This window comes from Dasypus novemcinctus, chromosome 8 (genome assembly GCF_030445035.2).
Source record: "Dasypus novemcinctus isolate mDasNov1 chromosome 8, mDasNov1.1.hap2, whole genome shotgun sequence".
Classification (NCBI taxonomy): domain Eukaryota; kingdom Metazoa; phylum Chordata; class Mammalia; order Cingulata; family Dasypodidae; genus Dasypus; species Dasypus novemcinctus.
In genome coordinates this window covers 121,901,754-121,922,006 of record NC_080680.1, presented here as the reverse complement: position 1 = coordinate 121,922,006, position 20,253 = coordinate 121,901,754, and the positions used below count along the sequence as shown (strand labels likewise).

Here is a 20,253-nt window from a genome sequence, read left to right as displayed (position 1 = left end):
GGGGCCACTTTAAATGTACAGATCAACTGGGAAGAACTGACACCATAACTATATTCAGTCTTCTGATTCACTAACAGAGTATGTCTCTCCATTTATTTAGGATTTAGATTTCTTTCATCAGGGCTTTGTAGTTTTTAGCTTATAGATCATGTACATATTTTGTTAGACTGATACCTTGGTAGTCGTTTTTTATTGGGGGGCGTTCAATAAGGATGGTACTTTAAGATTTTTTTGGTTTCCAATTGTTCATTAGTAACTTTTTTTAAAAAGTGGATCCTATAAGCTGCTATACTGACTTATTAGTCTTAGGAGCTTTTTTGGTAGACTCATTGGGAATTCTGCAGAGACAACAATGCCATTTATGAAGAAAGACCATTTTATTTTTCCTTCTGGTCTGAATGCCTTTTCTTTTCTTGTCTTCCTGCACTTGCTAAGACTTCCAGTAGGATACTGAATATAGTATGAGTGGACATCTTTGCCTTGCTCCTGATCTAAGAGGAAAGCATGTAGTCTTTCACCATTAAATATAACACTAGCTATAGGGTTTGTTTCCTTGTTTTTGGCAGATTCCCTTTATCAGAGTGAGGAGGTTTCTTTATATGCCTAGTTGACTTAACATTTTTATCATGAATGGATGTTGAATTCTGTCAAATACCTCTTATAAATCTATTGATGGGATCATGTGGTTTTTCTTGTTTATTCACTAAAATGCTGAATTATACTGATTGATTTTTGAATGCTGAATCAGCCTTGCATGCCTGGGATAAACCCCAGTTGGTTGTGATGTTATTCTTTTTTATTTATTGCTGAATTAGATTTTATATTTTTTATAGATCTAATATTACTTACTACTTCTTAACTCATTTAATGTATTACAGTGTGAAAAACACTGTATTTTGCCATTTAAATTACTTTACTTTGCACTTCAGCTAACCTCTGAAATGGAAACAACTGTTTTTTTTTTTTAAACTTCATGGTATTGTTTTTAGTTAGATCTGAATTTGAATCTGAATACATTACTGACTATAATAATTGCTAGCCTCATAATAACACTTAGCATGTACCGGCATCCTAAGAGCTACAGGTATATGCATTCATTTACTCCTTACAATAACCCTGTGCAGTAGACACTATTATTCCCCTTTTACAGATGAAAAAACTGAGGCAGAGATGTGTTGACCAAGTTTGCCCAGGGTGATGTAACTAGTAGATAAGAGAATGGCATTCAAACCTAAGCAGTCTGGACCTAGAGTCTGGGGCACTTAACCACTAGGCTGTAATGCCTCTGTAGTGATTTTGGTCAAGCTACTAAATCTCTCTGAGTCTAATTTTCTTGTAAAATGGAAATAAAACCTATTTTATAAGCTTGTAAGCCTACGGACTGAGAACATATCTAAAGTAGGGCTGGTGCTGTGCCTTGCTCTGTCAGCACTCAATGTCTATATTTTGCTTTAGGACCAAATGAGATAAAATATGCTAAAATGATTTATAAAATAGCACTTATAAGTAGGTAATAATGCCAGTTGTACAATAAGTAAATTACATAAGACTACGTTGTGTGTTAGGACCTGCACCGGTGTAGATACCATCCAGAGCCTGAAAAGAGACAAATTTAGAGAATCAAAACTACAGCTATGGCGGCAGGCTTGGCCCAGTGGTTAGCGTGTCCGTCTACCACATGGAAGGTCTGCGGTTCAAACCCCGGGCCTCCCTGACCCGTGTGGAGCTGGCCCATGCGCAGTGCTGATGCGCACAGGGAGTGCCCTGCCATGCAGGGGTGTCCCCGCGTAGGGGAGCTCCACGCGCAGGGGAGCTCCACGCGCAAGGAGTGTGCCCCGTAAGGAGAGCCACCCAGAGCGAAAGAAAGTGCAGTCTGCCTAAGAATGGCGCCATCCACACAGAGAGCTGACATAACAACAAGATAACGCAACAAAAAGAGACACGGATCCCCATGCTCCTGACAACAACAGCAGCAGACAAAGAAACAAGACGCAGCAAACAGACACAGAGAACAGACAACAGGGGTGGGAGGGAAGGGGAGAGAAAAAAAACTACTGCTATGAATGAGTGGTGGGCAATAACAGGGAACAGGTGTAGTTGATAGGATATGTCCCAGATGTGCAGAGAGATACCATTCAAGTAGTTAAATTCTTAAGCCTATAAATAAGCAGACTAAACTGAAAGCAAATTAATCAAAATATTTATTGAACATCTATTAATGCTGTCACAAAGTGGTTAGTATAGATCCAAGAGATAATAAAAATTTTATCTAAGATAATCAAAATTTGCCTTTTAAGAAGCTCCCTTGGTACCAATTTTTTTTCCACTTAGGAAAACCCTCATTTGGATTAAAAAAAAAAAAAAAAAGACACCCTAGATAATGATGTAAGAGACTAGACTCTCAGCATTAAAAAGGATCTTAGTGGTTACCTATTTAAAATTTTCTTCTACCTCTCTCTCCAGGTTCTTTATAATCCTCCATCCCATCCTTTTGCTCTCTTCAAAGTCATGAAGGCAGGCTAATATGTCATAAGCAATTTAACAATTTGACAAAGACTAAATTGCTAAATTAGTGAAATTTCATCCCCTAGTTTTAGATTTCTCCACCCTCACTGCAACGATCCCTCCCTCACCCTGCCATCAATGCGACTAAACAGCCTTCCTAGAAGGAGCAGATTAAGGAACTGTAATACTTTTCAGCAATTTCATGATTTGGGTGAAAATGACCTAGAGCCCAGAGTTGGGGAACTCATTTTCACTGGAGCAGCCCAGTCTGTTTTCGGAGGATTCCCAGAGAAGCAACACTGCTCTTGGGACATTGGTAGAAGTCCACTGCTTGCTCTGCTCTCGTTGCTGGAGAGCTGGGTGAACACATCCAGAGTGGTATCCCTGCTGTGATTTCTCCTACAGGTTCACATACTTCTTAAATTGAGCGGCATATATTCAATTAGCTCCTAACTATTCATCGCCAATTTCACAGTGGAAATGTAGGCTTCGTTCTTTGTAAGTTTTCTTAGTATGATTCAATCTAAACACGGCACAATTAAAATCCATATTGTTCTATATAAATTCCTTTAAATCCTTATCCCACCTACACCTCAAGCTTTGTTTCTGAGTTGACAGGAGAACCAACTTAGGGCCACAAAAATGTACTTCTTAATAGACTATTAATGTGTTTCTTCCTGTGTATGAGGCTTCAATTCCATGACTGCACTCTGCCTGAAGTAGTAATTCTACATTTTCTGTTGAGTTCAATCATCAAATGTTCTAGAATTCAGTACTAGGAAACCTATCTCCTTCTGTAATTTTCGATCCACAAAAATGTGAGGTTATGTTTAACTTTTAGAAGGCAATTTTTAGTGGCTAATATTGTGATCTTATTTTTGGAAACATGAACGAAGATTATGGAAATTATCAGAATCATTCACTCAAGAGGGAATGGAGAAGGTTCTCCATTGGGGTCTCGAGATGGGATGAGGCGCCCACCCCCCAGGGCTTTCTCCAGGACCTTTGACTTCACATGCCTCAGTCAGGCTGAAGTATTCTTTAAACCCCACTAACATTGAATCTCCGAAGAAGCAGAACCAGAGGACTGAGGAAAAATGTCAGAGTAATAAGCCCCAAGAATCAGTACCCCCACCCATACAAGTACTGAACAAACAGGAAATGTCTGAAACGACCGTTTGGAAATTGGAGTCTAGTGAAACACTGTGGTAAATTATGGTAAATACCAGTGAATTTCACCCTTCCACATTACCACTACCACCCCCAACCCCCAACCTCAGAGCAGGAAGCAGGGAAGACTGCAGCCCGGCTCCTGGTACTACTTGCTGGTGCCAGGGTAATCCAAAACACAGGGATGTGTGGTCTGATTGCTCATCACAGCTTTAGATCAGCTACTTCAGATTGCTGCAGCTAGCTCTGAGGCAGAAGCATTGTTCCAGACCCCTCCAGGAAAAGTGCAGAGGAATCAGAACCTTAAAGAAACAGAACCTATTTTCCCTCTCTCTTTTCTCCCATGGAAAACAGAAAAATAGTACGGAAAAGACACAGATTGATGGTTCCAGCCCTAAACAACAACAAAACCTAAGAATCCTAGAGAAGTGGGGAGAACTACATTTCCAAAGTTATAATACTCAAAATGTCCAGGTTCCTAACAAAAAATTACAAAATATACAAAGAAACAGGAAAGCATGATCCATTCACAGGAAAAGAAGAATGTGCAAGAAGAGAGTAGAGAGTTTATATACTATGAAGCTAAGTTGGTAATAGTCCAAGTAGGCTGTTGTTTAAGATATTCATTATAATTAAAAGTGAACTTGTATATAACTAAAAAATATAGAGAAAGGGAATCAAAATTGTACACTACAAAATAGGAACTAAGTACAAAAAAGAGGCAGAAGTGGAATAAATGAAGACCAAAAAACATACAGGACATATAGAAAAAACAAATGGCAGCACTAAATCCTTCCTTCTCAGTTATTACCTTAAATGTCAATGGATTAAACTTCTCTATTAAAAGGCAGAGATTAGCAGATTGTATGCAATGAATTTTTGAATTTTTACACCAAAAGTATAAGCAACAAAAGGAAAAAATAGATAAAATGGACTTCGTCAAAATTAAAAACTTTTGTACAAAGAACTCCAAGAGGAAGGTTGCATGCTGATGCATACATGGGTGAAGTCTATGATAAGCTGGAGGTATGCATCTGTATAGGGAAAGGATAAGATGGGGGCATAAGGATACCTTTGGGAGGAGCTTTGCGGGCCTGAGGGGGGTTAGGGTTGGGAGGATGGCTCAGATGGCCCAAGGAATTAGGAGGAAGGCTGAGGGGGAACAGTTGAATATGGGAAACTGTCAGGTTTATAGCTGAAACTATAAGGTTGGGAAAACTCTTAAGAAAATATAATAAGGAAGGATTATATGTTTAAGTTGTTTAGAGGGGGGCATCTGGTATAGGGACAGGCTGCTAGGGAGTGTGTGAGTGCTCAGTTTGTCATAGTGTGTTAAATCATTGGGTGAAGACCATACAATGAGTGTGAAGGTATACCCACATCCTGGGGAGACCTGATGTTCTCAAACAGAGAAAATCATGTCCCTCGAGAGAATCGGTGGCTCCCAATGGGTTAGGACAGTCTAGTATGTCAAGCCCTCAGCATTGTTGCAATTATCTGTAAATCTGGTCCTTCAAGTAGTGAAGATTGATTGTCACTCTGGACCCAGAGGGGAGGGGGAGAGAGGTATAAAAGAGATGGAAGCAAGGTAACTAGGGGGCAATGGAAATGCTCCACAAGATCATGTAATGATGGATATAGGACATGTTAACGTACACCAAAAACGTACACAAGTCTACAAGCCAAAATGTAAACCATAAGGAAACTAAAACCTTAGAAATTTGTATAGTCTAAAATATAAATCATTGGGAAGTGGATTTGGCTCAATGGATAGACATCTGCCTACCACACGGGAGGTCCAGGGTTCAAACCCAGGGCCTCCTGACCCGTGTAGTGAGCTGGCCCACGCGCAGTGCTGATGCGTGCAAGGAGTGCCATACCATGAAGGGGTGTCCCCCATGTAGGGGAGCCCCACGTGCAAGGAGTGCACTCCTCAGAGAGCCACCCTGTGCAAAAAAAGCACAGCCTGCCCAGGAGTGGCGACGCACACATGGAGAGCTGATGCAGCAAGATGACGCAACAAAAAGAGACACAGATTCCCGGTGCTGCTTGACAAGAATCCAACCGGACGCAGAAGAATACACACAGCGAATGGACATGGGGGGGGGGCGGGAGGGGGGAATAAAATAAAATATAAATCATAATGTAAACCAAAATGGAACCATGCATGAAAGCTATGTTTCAAAATCTGTACATCAGCTGCAGCAAATGCAACATGAACATGTAAAAAGCTCACTGCTGAGGAAGGGGGAAAGGGTTTGATATTGGATATATGGGAGTTCCCTATGTTGTATATGTGAATTACTGTGATCTAAAACTTTTTGGAAGACAAAATAAAAAAAAAAAAAAATGGAGGTAGACACTGAGGAAGAAATCAAAGAAAGTGCCTTGCCACTGTACATACACTGTACTATTACAGTGATGAAAGGCAAAGCTTTATAATATTTTTCATTTTTATTAATACACCAATTTATTTTTATTTTATCTTAGTATTTCTAAATTAGTATGTATATTTCTAATCTTTAAACCCATCACTATATTTCATTTTCCTATTAATTGAATTTGGCAATATATTAGGCTTCATTGTTGAAGAAGTTTTGGACCACAGAGAGGTTCAATTACGGCAGGGGAGACACTGGTGTGAGGTGTTATTGATGGGGGGAGGGGAGGGCACAGAGTTGGGAAGGAGTTCTCCAAGGTATGTATATAGGGGACATAAAAATGTTCTGATGTATGTTGGGTATTTTCATAGTAGTTACAGTTACAAATGACAACTGAGAGAGTGCTGAGTTCCTACTCAGGGGAGCTCTGTCACATTCCCCAATGGAACAACAATAATCCCTCAAGTACAACAGCAAAGACCAATAAGGAAGGACAGTCCAATGACTGAGCCCTTGATACTGATGATTATGCTTATGAGGCTATGTGCCTAAAATATGAACTAGGCCTAGAACTGCAGGATGCCTAAGAGTTACTTCCTGAGAGCCTCCATGTTGTTCATATGTGGACACTCTCTAAGCCAAACTCAGCATGTAAATGCAATACCTGCCCCACAGCGTGGAACATGACTCCCAGGGACCAGCTTCCCTGGTGCCGAGGGATTACTACCAATCACTAACTGATGATGCAGCTAGAATAAAAGGGTCAACTCAGATCAGCAGAATATCTCAGCCTACATGTACGATCATGTGTTACAAACAGCTTTTTGACCTTGAATAAAAGGGGGAAGCGGCAAAGAGAAATGTGTTTATATAGCTAAGAGTCTTCAAAAAAGAGTCAGGAAGTCACCAGAGGGGTCATGCTTATGCACACCTCAGCAGGACCCCAGAAACAGTTTAAGTAGATACAACCCTAGGTACTGGTTCTTCTGAAAGCTACGGAGACCCACAGGGTATATGGTCATGGGAGATGGATTTTGAGTTCTGTGCCATGTCAATGGGCCCTACTTTGGAATTTGTGCTCCTGAGAGCTGGACTCAGATGTGACCTTTCTACACATGCCTTTTCTGTCACTTTCACTGAACCTGTGGTTGGCGCTAGGGATGGTGTATACTCAGGGGACTTTAATCTCTGGACTGCCCATGTACCAACTGGGCCCTGAGCCTCAGCAGAGTCGCAACCCCTACTCTTTGGTTCATTGGACTTATCCAGGTCAGCTAACAGGGAGGTACAGATGGTCAACTATCACACCAGGGAACCAAGAGTGCCTACAACTGCAAGCAGGAGAATTGCATCCATCAGCCATATGGAATCTAAGCCCCCTCTTGATATAGAGGTGGAGGAATAAAATATGGATTAGAGTGGACTTACTGATATTCTACTATAAAACTATTGTAACTAGTAATAGAAGAAATTTTATCATTGACGTGGAGAAAGTGGCCACAGTAGTTGCTAAGGGCAGGGAGTGGGAAGAAGACATGTGATGAGGGGACATTTTTGGAACTTGGAGTTGTCCTAAATGATATTAAAGAGTCAGATGCTGGACATTATATATCCTGCCATAACCCCCTGAATGTACTGGGGGAGAGTGTGAACTACAAGGTAAACTATTATCCACGTGGTACAGCAGTGCTCCAAAATGTGTTTGCCAAGTGTGATGAGTGTGCCACAATGATGGGGAAGGTTGTTGGTGTGGGAAGAGTGGGGTGGGGGGATGGGGGTATACAAGAACCTCTTATGTTTTTTATAATGCGTGATGTTTTATAATTTTTGTGATGTATCTTCAAAAAAATACAATTTACAAAAATGATGGGGGTGGGGAGTGGTGAGTGGGTTATATGGGAACCTCAAGTTTTTTTAATGTAAGGTTCTATGTGATCTATTACCTTTAATTTAAAAAGTGTATTAATAAAAATAAATAGAAGATTAAGTGGGAGGGGGAAGAAAACCTATAGAATTAGAGAAAATATTTGGAAACCATGTTTCAAATAAAGGTTTAATACCCAGCATATATAAAGAATCCAAAACAACAAAAAGACAAACCACCCAATTAAAAAATAGGCCAAGGATTTGAATAGAAATTTCCCCAAAGAAGATATTCAAATGCCATTAAGTATATGAAAAGATGCTCAATGTCATTACTTATTAGAGAAATGCAAATTAACACTAGAGTGAGATACAATTTAAAGTCACAAGGATAGCAATTATTTTAAAAACCTGAAAAATAACAACTATTGGTAAGGATGCAGAGAAATAGGAACCCTCAAACATTATTCATGGAAACAGAAAATAGTGCCACCATTACAGAAAAAATTGGTGGTTTCTCAGAAAGTCAATTACCGTATATGACTGACAATACTACTTCAAGGTATACACCCAAACTGAAAACAGGGACTTGGGACACAGTTATTCCTACACCAATGTTCATCGCAGCATTATTCCCAATAGCCAAAAATGGAAGCAACCCAAGTGTCTATCATCAGACGAATGGATAAACAAAATGTCGTGTATCCATACAATGCAATATTATTCAGCCATAAAAAAAATAAGTGCTGCTATATGCTACATGGATGAACCTGGAAGAGATCATTTTGAGTGAGATAAGTCAGACACAAAAGACAAATATTACATGATTTCTTTTCAATGAAATCTTAGAATAAGCAAATTCAAAGAGACAGAAAACAGAATAGTGGTTACCAGCGGTGGGGGAAGAGGAGGATAGGGTGGTATTGCTAAATGAATATGAGCTTTGGTTTGGGACAATGAAAATAGTCTGGAAATAGTGGGAAAGTCACACAGAAATGGCAGTGTGCTTAATGTCAAAGAATTGTCCACTAAAATGGTTAAAATGATTTCTATGTTATATATATATTGCCATAATGAAATATAAATTTTATATCTATATATGTGAGAGAATGGGAAGCTATTTCATTCCTCACTCATTCTGATTCAGAAGTTTTGAACAAGTAAATATTCTCCTTTAGGGATTCCCACAATGCAAATGTTGTTATCTTGATGGTCCCACAGGCTCCTCAGGCTCTGTTCATTTTTCTTCATTCTTTCTTCTTTCTGCTCCTCAGACTGAATGATTTCAATGGTTTTATCATCAAATTCACCGATTCTTTATTCTGCCAGTTCCAATCTGCTGTTGTACCTCTCTAGGCAATTTGTAATTTCAGTTACTGTGGTCTTCACCTCTATTTTTGGTTCCTTGTTATAATTTCCAATTTCCAATTGATATTCTTTGTATTCATCTGCTGTTTTCCTAATTTCCTTTAGTTCTTTGCCCATGTTTTCCTTTTGCTCTTTGAGTATATTTAGGATGATTTTTTAAAAGTCTTTAAAGTCTTTGTTTGGTATGCTCTAGGTCTTATCCTCCTCAATGCTGGTTTCTAATGCTTTAATCTTTTCCTTTGCCTGGGTTGTCACTTCCTGTTTCTTTGTATTTTTGTAATCTCATGTTGAAAATCTCTGACATTTTGATATTTTAAGGTATTAGCTAAAACATAGGGACCTCCCTGATCCTTTCTGCACATTTATCTTTTTTGAGCATTTGTCACCCTAGGAATTCCCTCCTTTACATAGATACAAACGTCCCCTCTTCCCTGGGAAAGAGATTCCTCACAGAAAACTTATTTCTTACATCCAGCAAGCCCTTGCCCCAAGCAGCAAGGTTTGACTCCTGTCTGCCAGTCTTACACAGGAGAGCTCTGAGAGCTGCCCTTTACATGCAGGGCATAAGTTCTGATATGACGAGTCCCTCAGGCACCACCAGACTGGTCCAGACGTACATACTCCTGTTATGTGCACAAGGGTTACACTGCTCCCTGTGGAACGGGGACCAGGGAAGTATACTGGGAGTGCAGGCCAGCTCTGCACTGAGCTGGTGAGAGATGGGGAGGGGCCAGACAGGGTACCATGAGATCCTACCGCTTTTAATTTCTGGCGGGGAGCTACCGGGGAATGAACCCAAGACCTTGTACATGGGAAGTAGGACTCAGCCACTGAGCTACATCTGCTCCCCAATGAGAGTTGGTTTTTTGTTTGTTTTGTTTTTAGGAGGTACCAGGGATCAAACCTGGGACCGTGTACATGGAAAGGAGGCCCTCAACCATTTGAGCTACATCTGCTCCCCTAGATTCTACTGCTTTTAAGTAGTCTTTTTCTTGATTCAGCACTCAGCCTATTTCTGCAGTCCTTTAACTGTTTTCTGAAGCTTTGAGAAAGATGTTCCTTCCAGCTACTATTGGTGTTCAAAGCTTCTGTGGGGGATGGAGCCCTGAAGCATCTGACAGTGCCATCCTGATCAGGGCAGGCGCAAGGCTACTTCTGTTCAAGGTGGAGCCTAGTACTTCTGTTTATAACCTGTTGCCTACACATGAGAGTCCTGTTCTTCTCTTCTGCCCTCCTGTTATCTCTGCTCATCAAAAAGAGGCCACCCCCCTTTTTGGGCCTGCTTATCACCATCCTCTTTATCCTTTTAGTGAGACCATGTATCTTCCACATTCTAATTAAGTTTATTTCTTACAGATCAATGCCTTATTAGTCATGTGGGGATTTCATCCAGCTCCAACCAGGGTGCTGGACCCATCTTCCCTCTACCACAAAAGAATAGCCAGAGGGTTTTACACCTTGTCAGGTAGAGTCGAATCCCCCAAACCAGCAGGAAGTAGCTATAGAAGAATGACTGTTGCCCTTCAGCACTCCCTTAAGAATAAGAGTGTAAACTCTCTGAGGGGGGCATTGAGGAAGGTCAGTATAGTGAAAGGGGAAAGCAGCTGAGGCTGGCAGACAATATGGCCAACAGACAACATGACTGACAAACCACATGGCCATGAGACTCCACCCAGAAACCTCCTGAGGAACCTTGTGAGACCCTGGCTATGAGACTCTCATTTGGAATGAGAGGGAAAGCCCTGGATACCTTCAAAAGGCCCTACCACTGACCCGTGAGAACTGACAGGTGGGGCAACCAATCAGAACAGCAAACAGCTGGGGTCCCACCCCAAACATTATGAAGGGGAAGAGGAAAGACCTTAAAAAGCCCTGACCTGGACCCCAAGAGTGCAGCTCACCCTGCAGTATGCCTTGGATCGTGTAATTTTTTTTATTTCTTAATAAACTCTTTACTCCCTTACCTACCGTTAAAAAAGTGGGTGAGCAGCTCTCTTCCAGAGACTCTGCTTCCTTTTTCTCCTTTGCCACTGGGTGCTCCAATGGCAGCTATCTAAAAACTCTAAGATTCCTGGACCTAACCTTAGGGGCTCTTGGGTTCCAAACTCACCTCCCATTCTTTTCCTATTGCCATATAAAATCTATTCCTTTAGGTTTGGAAGGAAATCATCTGATCAAACTATAAGAAAAACTAAGGATGCATCAATTTGTAACACAGTTTCAGGTATTGATTAAGTACTGTCTCTTCAAACATCCTTCACATTCACATTATACACTGCTTTTTATACATACTGAAAATGTAACTTTATAGTGTTATAAGCTTGGGACTTTGGGGTTCAATAAACTCTGCTTTGAACCCCAGGCCTGCCAATAATTAGCTATGTGACCTTGTAGGCTAGTTTTATCTTCCTGAGCCTCAGTTTCTCTGAAATAAGGACGAGGAAAGCAGAACATGGATGGCCTTCCCTCCTAATGCCCACCTCTGGCATGGGAGGAGACTATGCACTATAAATCTGCTTTCCCTCTCCTCACCACAACCTAGTTCCTCTAGCTGACCCCAGAAATGCTGAGATACTAAGTAAGAGTAATAATAATTATAGTAATTTATGGAAACTGCTTATCATTTAAGCCTAAATTACCATGTAGCACAATAACAATTATGTAAGCCATTCAATGTGTCAGATTCACTTTGCTGCATGTTTTATTTGATTTTTAACACTAACATCTATTCACATAAGCTCAGTTTGCAGCTCTCACATATGTGCCTCCTCACCATTAAAAAAAAGTATTATAGGGAACAATGCCTAGGAGGGGAAATCAGGTACCTAAGGGAGAAATTAAAGACATGACTTGTTCCAAAGAATTTCAAATACAGTCACTTCTCTTATCTGCCTCCCTACTACAGGACAAAACACTGGCAGGATAGGAGAGAATGATTTCTTGATTTCTTAGGAGAATCTTATTGTCTCCCTCTATCTTTTCGTTCCAGGCCATCAGCAGAATGCGTCCAGCTGAGGGATCTGCTTCCCTAAGTCAGGTACCCATCTCTCAGGCCACTGAGCTGTGGCTGGGAAGCAGAGGCACTAGATCATGTGATAAAGAACTCAGCTACTTGTTTTACCTTGCTTCCTCTTAGAACAGACACCAGGATGGGATTAGAAGTGCCAGAGTATTTTAAATCTGATTTCAGAACCAGAGGAGAAAATTTAAGATAGCAGTTGGAATTCCTCAACAAGATGCCCTGAATGTATAACACATTCCAGGAATAAAAACATAGTTTGCCATAGGTGAGCAGAGTTTGATTGCTGACTGGCAAACCAATCATACAGTGAATGACCTGAGCCAGCATCCTGTTGACTTGTACTGATTCCAGTTAAAGGGAAGAGGTAAATAAACAAAAATTATCTACTGTCAGAGGTGAGGAAATGTGCTGATCAAACTTCCTATCAATGACTCACAGCTCAGGGAGCATTATAATGCCAAGCACAGTCCCTCTACGTTGAAGTTCTCGCAACAGGCCCAACCAATTGAACCACTGCCCTCTCTCCTAAAACATCACCTCCTTTTAGCTTGAGATTGCAGCTTTAGGAAGCAGCCCAAGGAGGGATGACAAGAAGTGGACAATCACCAGCTAAGACAGCCTGCCTAGCCTGCCAATCAATGCTCCCACACCTACTATGGGGACAGCAGGAGTTCCAGTTCTTAAAAATGCCTGGCTAGTAGGGAGATCTGATCTTTCAGGTGGACTTCTGGGTACGAATACCCTTCCTTTTAAATCCAGTGAAGGACTGCCCTCTCAATTATCTCCTACTCCCTCACTTTCAGCAAATGATCTTGTTTCTTTAAAAGAATGAGAGAGGAAACCCAGCAATCTTCTGCTACTGTCAATAACAACTCCCCCTCCATCCCAGTTCCCAAACAATCCCACAAAAATACTGCACCCTTCCCATCCTTCCTTCTCATCAGGGGGAAGGAGGCAATCTTCTTTACTTTGCTTCTCATCTCCTCTGTGCTCCTCATGGGCTCTGCTTCATCAATTAGCCCCTTTTTCTCCTCTAGCTCAACAACTCACTTGATCTGATTTTGTCCCACAACGATTTAATTGTGTTTAGTTGCTTCTACCTTAAAGGGGTGGGCAGAAAATCCTGACACTACTTCATCCTTCGTCTCTCTAGAGCTACCCACCTGTCTCTCTTTCCCTTTAGAGGCAAGCTTTATGCAAGAATTTCCATGCTCAAATCTTCATTTGCTCACCAAATAATCACTCTTTAATTCATTACAACAGCATCTCTTTTTGGGTCAAGTCTAACAGCTGCTTCATCCTGATCTTCTGGTTGACCATTCCTTTCTGCTCAAAGCACCTCTCCCTCAATGACCCTGATAACTCTCTTTTCTGGTTTTTCTTTGACCTCTCTGATGACTCCTTCCTCTGTGCTCCCCTTAACTGTTGGAAGTCATAAGGGTTTCATTCTCCTCCCTGTTCTGGGTCATCTCACCTGTGTTAATATCTACAGCTAAATCCTAAGGTGCTCAAGACCCTGCCCATAAGCTCATTCTGAAATCCCAGAGCCAAATAAACTCCCTAAACTTCCTACTAGACATCTTGTCCTTTGTGGCCCACAGGTACCTCAAATTCAATTCTCCAAGAAAGAGCTCATTGCCTTTACCCAAAGCTGCTTCTCCACACAGTTAATGGCATCACAACCCAGTTGGCTGTCCAGGTCAGATTCCTGGCTGTCAACGCTGTCCCCCACTCTCACCCTCATCGACTAAGACTTTAAGTCCTCCTTATTCCCTTGCAAAATGTCTCAAGTATCCTTCTGCTTCTTTTAATGCTACTGCCAGCATTTATTTGGGTCATTCATTCATTCAAGAACCATCTACTGGTTATCTGTCATAAACTCTTGTCTAGATTACTGAACTGTCTCCTAGATTCTACCTTGGCCCCCTAATCCATTCTCCAGATTGCAGCCAGAGTGATCTTTTTTAAAAAATCTGATTATCTCACTTCCCTGAATAAAACCCTTCATTGGCTCTTCATAATTTCCAGGATAAAGTCAAAACACCTTATTGTGGCCTAAAGGGCTTTCGGGAGCAAGCCCCTGCTGACTTCTCTTGGCCTCAACCGTCAGCATCTTCCCTTCTTTCCATTCATAGTCAGGCAATGACCTCTTGAACATGTTGCTGCCAATGTCCAGCCACCCCCTTTCTCTAAGCCCTGTCTCCTTCTCACCTCCAGGGTACACTGCTATAGTAAGAGCTCTAGTCATCATCATCCCCAGAAACACAAGAGCAGGTGCCCTGCTATGTGCTCCACTGTTGATCCTAGCAGACTTATCACACTATGAAATATGCTCTTAACCTGTTTCCTTTCTCTACTTGATTGTGAGTTCTTTGAGTGCAGGGACTCAGTCTTAGTAACTTTAAATCCTTGGTTACTAGCACAATTACTTTCTCTTAGAAAACCTGGATAAATATTTAATGAATTAATAGGTTAAATGTTATCCTTATGAGGGAAGGAAGATAAGAGTACCTAATATTTGTTAGTAATTTAACATTTACAACATTCATATTTAATATTAAATACTATCAATCTTCTTAATAGACACAATCAGCAGCAATGGGCAGCAATATTCCCAATTTCCTTCAACCGTATCTAGGATTACAATCCATTTTCTTACACGAGCTGGCAAAGACCATACTGAGTGCATAGCTCAATTCTCACATGACCAGTTTCCTTTCAGGAATTAATTCCTAAGCATTAGCATCATCTAATGCTAGTATTTCTACAGGAATATATAATAGTTTTCATAGTCAATTACCACCATTCTATAGTGAAGAAAAGATGCAGTCACTCCAACTTCTTCCATCTAATTAACAAATACCGTTCCAACAAAGGATGATTTTAAATATTTAAACAATTGTTTAAGTTCAGTTTTGCAACACATAATTAAAAAAAAATACTTACAATACATCCTTGAAGTCTCCGAACACATACATATGCCTAAAGCTGTCAATGGCAATTACAGGGCAGTCTGCTGGAGTTTTTTGTATGTGCAGAAGAGGATGTCTAAATTTGTCACAGTCAGCATGCAAAAAGTTTATTGTACCTTTAAAAGAAAGAGAAGTTGAAGAGAGATTAGATTTTTCTTGATGAAATCCTCATAAGATTACAAGTTCACAAAAAGTGACATACTAAAAAAGAAAACCCAACATACTTAAGAGTAATATCAACCCTAAAAACTAAAATCTAAATAATACAATACTGAGAAGAAGTAGGTTAGTTCTCAGAGCAGAGATCTGAAATCGAATACTACCGTCAATCTCTGATTTTCCTTAGATTTTCTAGGTTCTGGGGAGCAAGTTCCTGAGAGTGACATAAGAACTGTTCTTATGGAATGGGACCATCTTCATCCCCTCAAGGATATCCTTCTTTCTAGTCCCTACTGAGTCACTTTTAATTCAACCCCCAAAATACTTATTAGGTGACTAATACGTGCATGGCTCTATACAATGCATTCAGTTTGTTTTCTTTGACTTTCTTCCCTAACTATAGAGCCTCAAATTCCTTTTTGATGCTTTGTAGAAATCTGCTGGCAACTACTCAGTTTTAGAAATAAATGTTAATCAGACTGTGTAAGCTCTTTCAGCAGTATCCCTGGGAATGTCTATTAGAAAAGGGGTGAAATAAGCATCAAGGTACTTGAAGAAAGTACTCCAAATTCATGTTGTCCACCTGCAACCCTACTTTTCATGCTATTTGATTTTTCACTCAAAAAAAGTCAAGGTGAAAAAAAAAAAGTTAAAAAGCCATCACTTTGTATTATAGCTCTCTTTGTATTATCCCCTCCCATGTATGCATGTAAAACCAGGGATTTAATAGAGTTAAAATAACAGAAGTTTTTAACTCAAATATATTTTTATGTTGTTAAGAATATAACAGGTATTGGGGGGAGGGAAATGGGAGAAAAAGAAAGAAAAAAAAAGAATAAAAGGATGTAAGTAAACACCTTAATCTGTCTACCTTTTTCACTTATTAATTGCCGGGCTACTTCATTCTGGAAAATTTCTAAACTTTCTGTATCCTCTTTCATGTGGAAGAGTATGAGAAAAGGCAGTCCTTCTTCTGTCAATTCCTGTGTAGAGAAGTATTGAATGAGAATTATCAGGCCTCTTCATTTAGTTCTAGCCATTTTCTAGGTAGGAACAACTTTGAACCCATCCCAGTTAAAGTGCAGTAAGTTGTGGCATCCCAGGAGAAAAGGTGCAATGGTGTCAGAAAGCATTCATCTTAGTGGGAGAATGAACTCAGCACCCCAGCTGAGCGCTCAGGTACCCAGAGCGCCCACAAGCCCTGCTCTGCTGCAGGAACTGACCTGTCTTAAAGCCTGCTGGCTGGGGCTAGGTAGGAGGCTTCAGGGGGTAGCCACAGGGACTGACAGCTGAAACTAGGAAATATACTGACTGAAGAAAGAATATGCTGGTTTTTTAAGATGTTGATTTTAGGATGGGGCAAACACGATGAATATTTTAAGTCTTTGTAGATACTACTGAAAAACTGAGTGACCAGCAATCAACTGATTCTCAAACACCGTTTAAAAATATCTGTTCTAAGGTTTATTGCAAAATCCATTCTGCTAACATATGAGAACTACCCAATGCCAAAAAGTATTTGGTTCAGAGCAAAAGAAGACAATAAGCCCAGGACAGAGTCAGTTTTTAACTAATACAAAAATTCTCAACTTTGTTAACAAGCAGGTCATTATGTGTGTGTTTTTATATCCTTTGTATACACAAATACACAAAAGCCTTGAAAACTGTACAGTGCTATTGAAATTTTTCTTGGTGTTATTAGAGAACAAAGGAGAAAAGTGATGTGTGGATAGCAAATTTAAAGCGTTTATGTTCCCTGACAAATGCTATGTCCTGACTAATAAGAAAAAGCCCATCAGCTGTCCTTCTGAAGGAACTCTGCAAGTTAGGAACTGTCTCAGCAGAGGTTGCAAACTCCTTAATCCCCCAAAAACTTGAACTAAGACCTGTCTTAACAGGACAGAATTTTTCTCTTCCAATTCCTATCTTCATGTTTAAGCCTGCCTGTTTCACTCTATCACAGCATAAATTGTTAAGGCTCTTATCACATTTACCTTATTTTCAAAATTGAGATATATTTCACATAATACCACAAATTCACCATTTTAAAGCATAAAATCTGGTGGTTCTTAGTATATTTGTAAGGTTGTACAACCATCACTACCAATTCTAGAACATTTTTATCACTCTCCAAAGAAACGCTGTACCCATCAGCAGTTACGTCCCACTCCCTTCTCCCCCAGGACCTGCCATTACATGTATGTAGTAGCAAGCTGATTTAAATTATCTTCTACCTCATCTCTTGGGCTCACATTTCATCTTTCTCCTTCAGTAACTGATGTTACTCCTCAAGGTTCTTGTTTATGAATTCCAAAAATAGATATTGGATTATGTTTGTAAACTGGTCTGTCTGAAGTTTCACTTTTACTTAATTGAATTATGATTAGGGCTTGATTAGGCCACATCGGCAGGGCAAAGGACATGAAAAGATGGCAAAGGACAAGAGTTGGGAGTTTTTGAGCTGGAGCCGGGAAGTAAATACACAGGAGAAGAACACAGAGGAATAGAGACAGCTTCTTAGACACAGCAGAAGCCCTAGGGAGAAAGACAGAAGCATTCGCCTATTATGTCTACAGCTGACCTTGTGGAGAGAGCACAGCAGCTGAGCCTGGAGAGAAATGGAGCCCCAAGAACAGAGTAACCCAAGAAGCCTGAACTCTTGGCAGATGTCGGCAGCCACCTTGCCCCAACATGTGGCAATAGACTTTGGTGAGGGAAGTAACTTATGCATTATGGCCTGGCATCTGTAAGCTCCTACCCCAAATAAATACCCTTCATAAAAGCCAACAGATTTCTGGTATTTGCATGCATCAGCACCCCTTTAGCTGACTAATACAGTTCTGTCTTTGGACTTCTATGCTCTAGCCTGGCAACTTCTCTAACGGGTCCTTTATGTGTATCTCTAAGCCTAGCTCCAGTCCAAATCCAAGCCTACATTTCCGACTGCCTGTTAAATCTCCATTTCAAAGTCTAACCAGTGGAAAGTGGATGTGGTTCAAGTCACTGAACTCCCGCCTACCACATGGCAGGTCCCCATGCCTCCTGAAGAAGACAGGAGCTGACGCAATGGACAGGCATGGCAAGCTGATACAACACAACGCAGCAAGAGATACAAGAAGAAAACCGTAATGAGAGATACAACAAAGCAGGGAATGGAGATGACTCAAGCAATTAGGTACCTCCCTTCCACATTGGAGGTCCTGGGTTCAGTTCCCAGTGCCTCCTGAAGAAACAAAGACAAACAAATGCAGCAAGTGCAAACAACAAGGGGGTGAGGAGAAATACAAAAATCTTTAAAAATTCTAACCAGTATTTTAAACACTCAAAACTAATATATCATTCCTTCTCCCCAACACTTCCTACTTTCCATATTTCCTCAGGTACTTCCATCTTTCTTTTGGCACATTTGTTTCAAGACTGAATTGCCTCTTTTAGAAATCCATCTGTGATTCCACTCAATCTCTGCTGAAAGTTGAAATGATTTTCTCCTCTACACTCTCAGAAGATTTTATTAGTGACCCTCATATGGCAAAAAGCACTCTTTACATTATCTGTATATGTGAAATATAACAAAAACCTCTTGAAGAAAGAGAATCTTATTCCACTTCTCCTTTGTTCACAGATTTTTATATGCAATAATGTGTAATCACATAAGACTGACTGAATGAATGAAGGTACTAATGCTGAATTAATTTTTTAAAATTTTTTAATTTTTTAATTTTTTAAATTAATTGGGAAAGAAGACTCAGTAGTCACCTCTGAATAAATTTAAGAACTCTTCTAGTTCTAAATTCACAATGGTCCTAAGTTTAGGAATATTTATCAGCTTTAGAAAACAAAAAGTAAAAACAAATATATTACTTTACTAAACTTAAAAATATGGATGAACTAACAATTATGAAGAGCAGTCATTAACAGATTAATAGTTTGGAAAAATATATGTCAATTAGTTTACTAAAGTCATATGTTAACATAGTTTATGCCACTTGGACTTCCAAGTTGACCTGTGTCCACACCAGCATATTCTTTACCAAGCCTATTAAAGGATCCAGGACAGGATAGCAAGACAACCACATTTATTTATTTTTCTTCCCCTCCCCCCCCCACCCTGCTGGGTTTGTCTTTTTTTTTTTAAGATTTATTTATTTTTATTTCTCTCTCCTTCCTCCCCCTCCCCTCCTTCCCCCCACTGTCTACTGGGTCCATTCACTGTGTGTTCTGTGTATGCTTGCATTCTTGTCAGTGGCACTGGGAATCTTTTTGTTGCATCATCTTGCTGCGTCAGCTCTCCGTGTGTGCAGCACCACTCCTGGGCAGGCTGCACTCTTTTCACGTGGGACAGTTCTCCTTGCGGGGTGCACTCCTTATGCGTGGGGCTCCCCTACGTGGGGGACACCCATGTGGCACAGCACTCCTTACACGCATCAGCACTGCACATAGGCCAGCTTACCACACAGTCAGGAGGCCCTGGGTTTGAAACCTGGACCTCCCATATGGTAGGCAGATATTCTATCAGTTGAGTCAAATCCGCTTCCCCTACCCTGCTATTTTTGACGTCTTTGTCCATTCATTGTGTGATCTTCTGTATCTCTCTCTGTCTTCTTGTCTTTCTCCCCTAGGATTCACTGGGATTTGATCCTGGGGACCTCTAATGTGGACAGCAGTTTCGTCAATTGCGCCACCTCAGTTCCTAGTCTCTGCTGTGCTTCACCTTGACTCTCCCCTTCATCTCTCTTTTGTTGCATCATCATCTTGCTGCATGACTCACTTGGGCTGGCACTGGCTCACCATGCAGGCATTCAGATCACCATGC

General features: G+C 40.6%; 1 protein-coding gene across 2 annotated transcripts in view; it reads right to left on the bottom strand.

The window, feature by feature from the left end:
- Positions 1–20,253, bottom strand: part of ERP44 (endoplasmic reticulum protein 44) — a 125,097-nt gene that overhangs the window by 12,840 nt on the left and 92,004 nt on the right. For both annotated transcript variants that reach the window (XM_058302615.2, XM_071217108.1), the window contains 2 exons: positions 16,312–16,423; positions 15,256–15,397 (listed from right to left, as the gene is read on the bottom strand). In XM_058302615.2, coding sequence (XP_058158598.1) covers positions 15,256–15,397; positions 16,312–16,423 — 254 coding nt within the window. The remainder of the gene's footprint in view (positions 1–15,255; positions 15,398–16,311; positions 16,424–20,253) is intronic.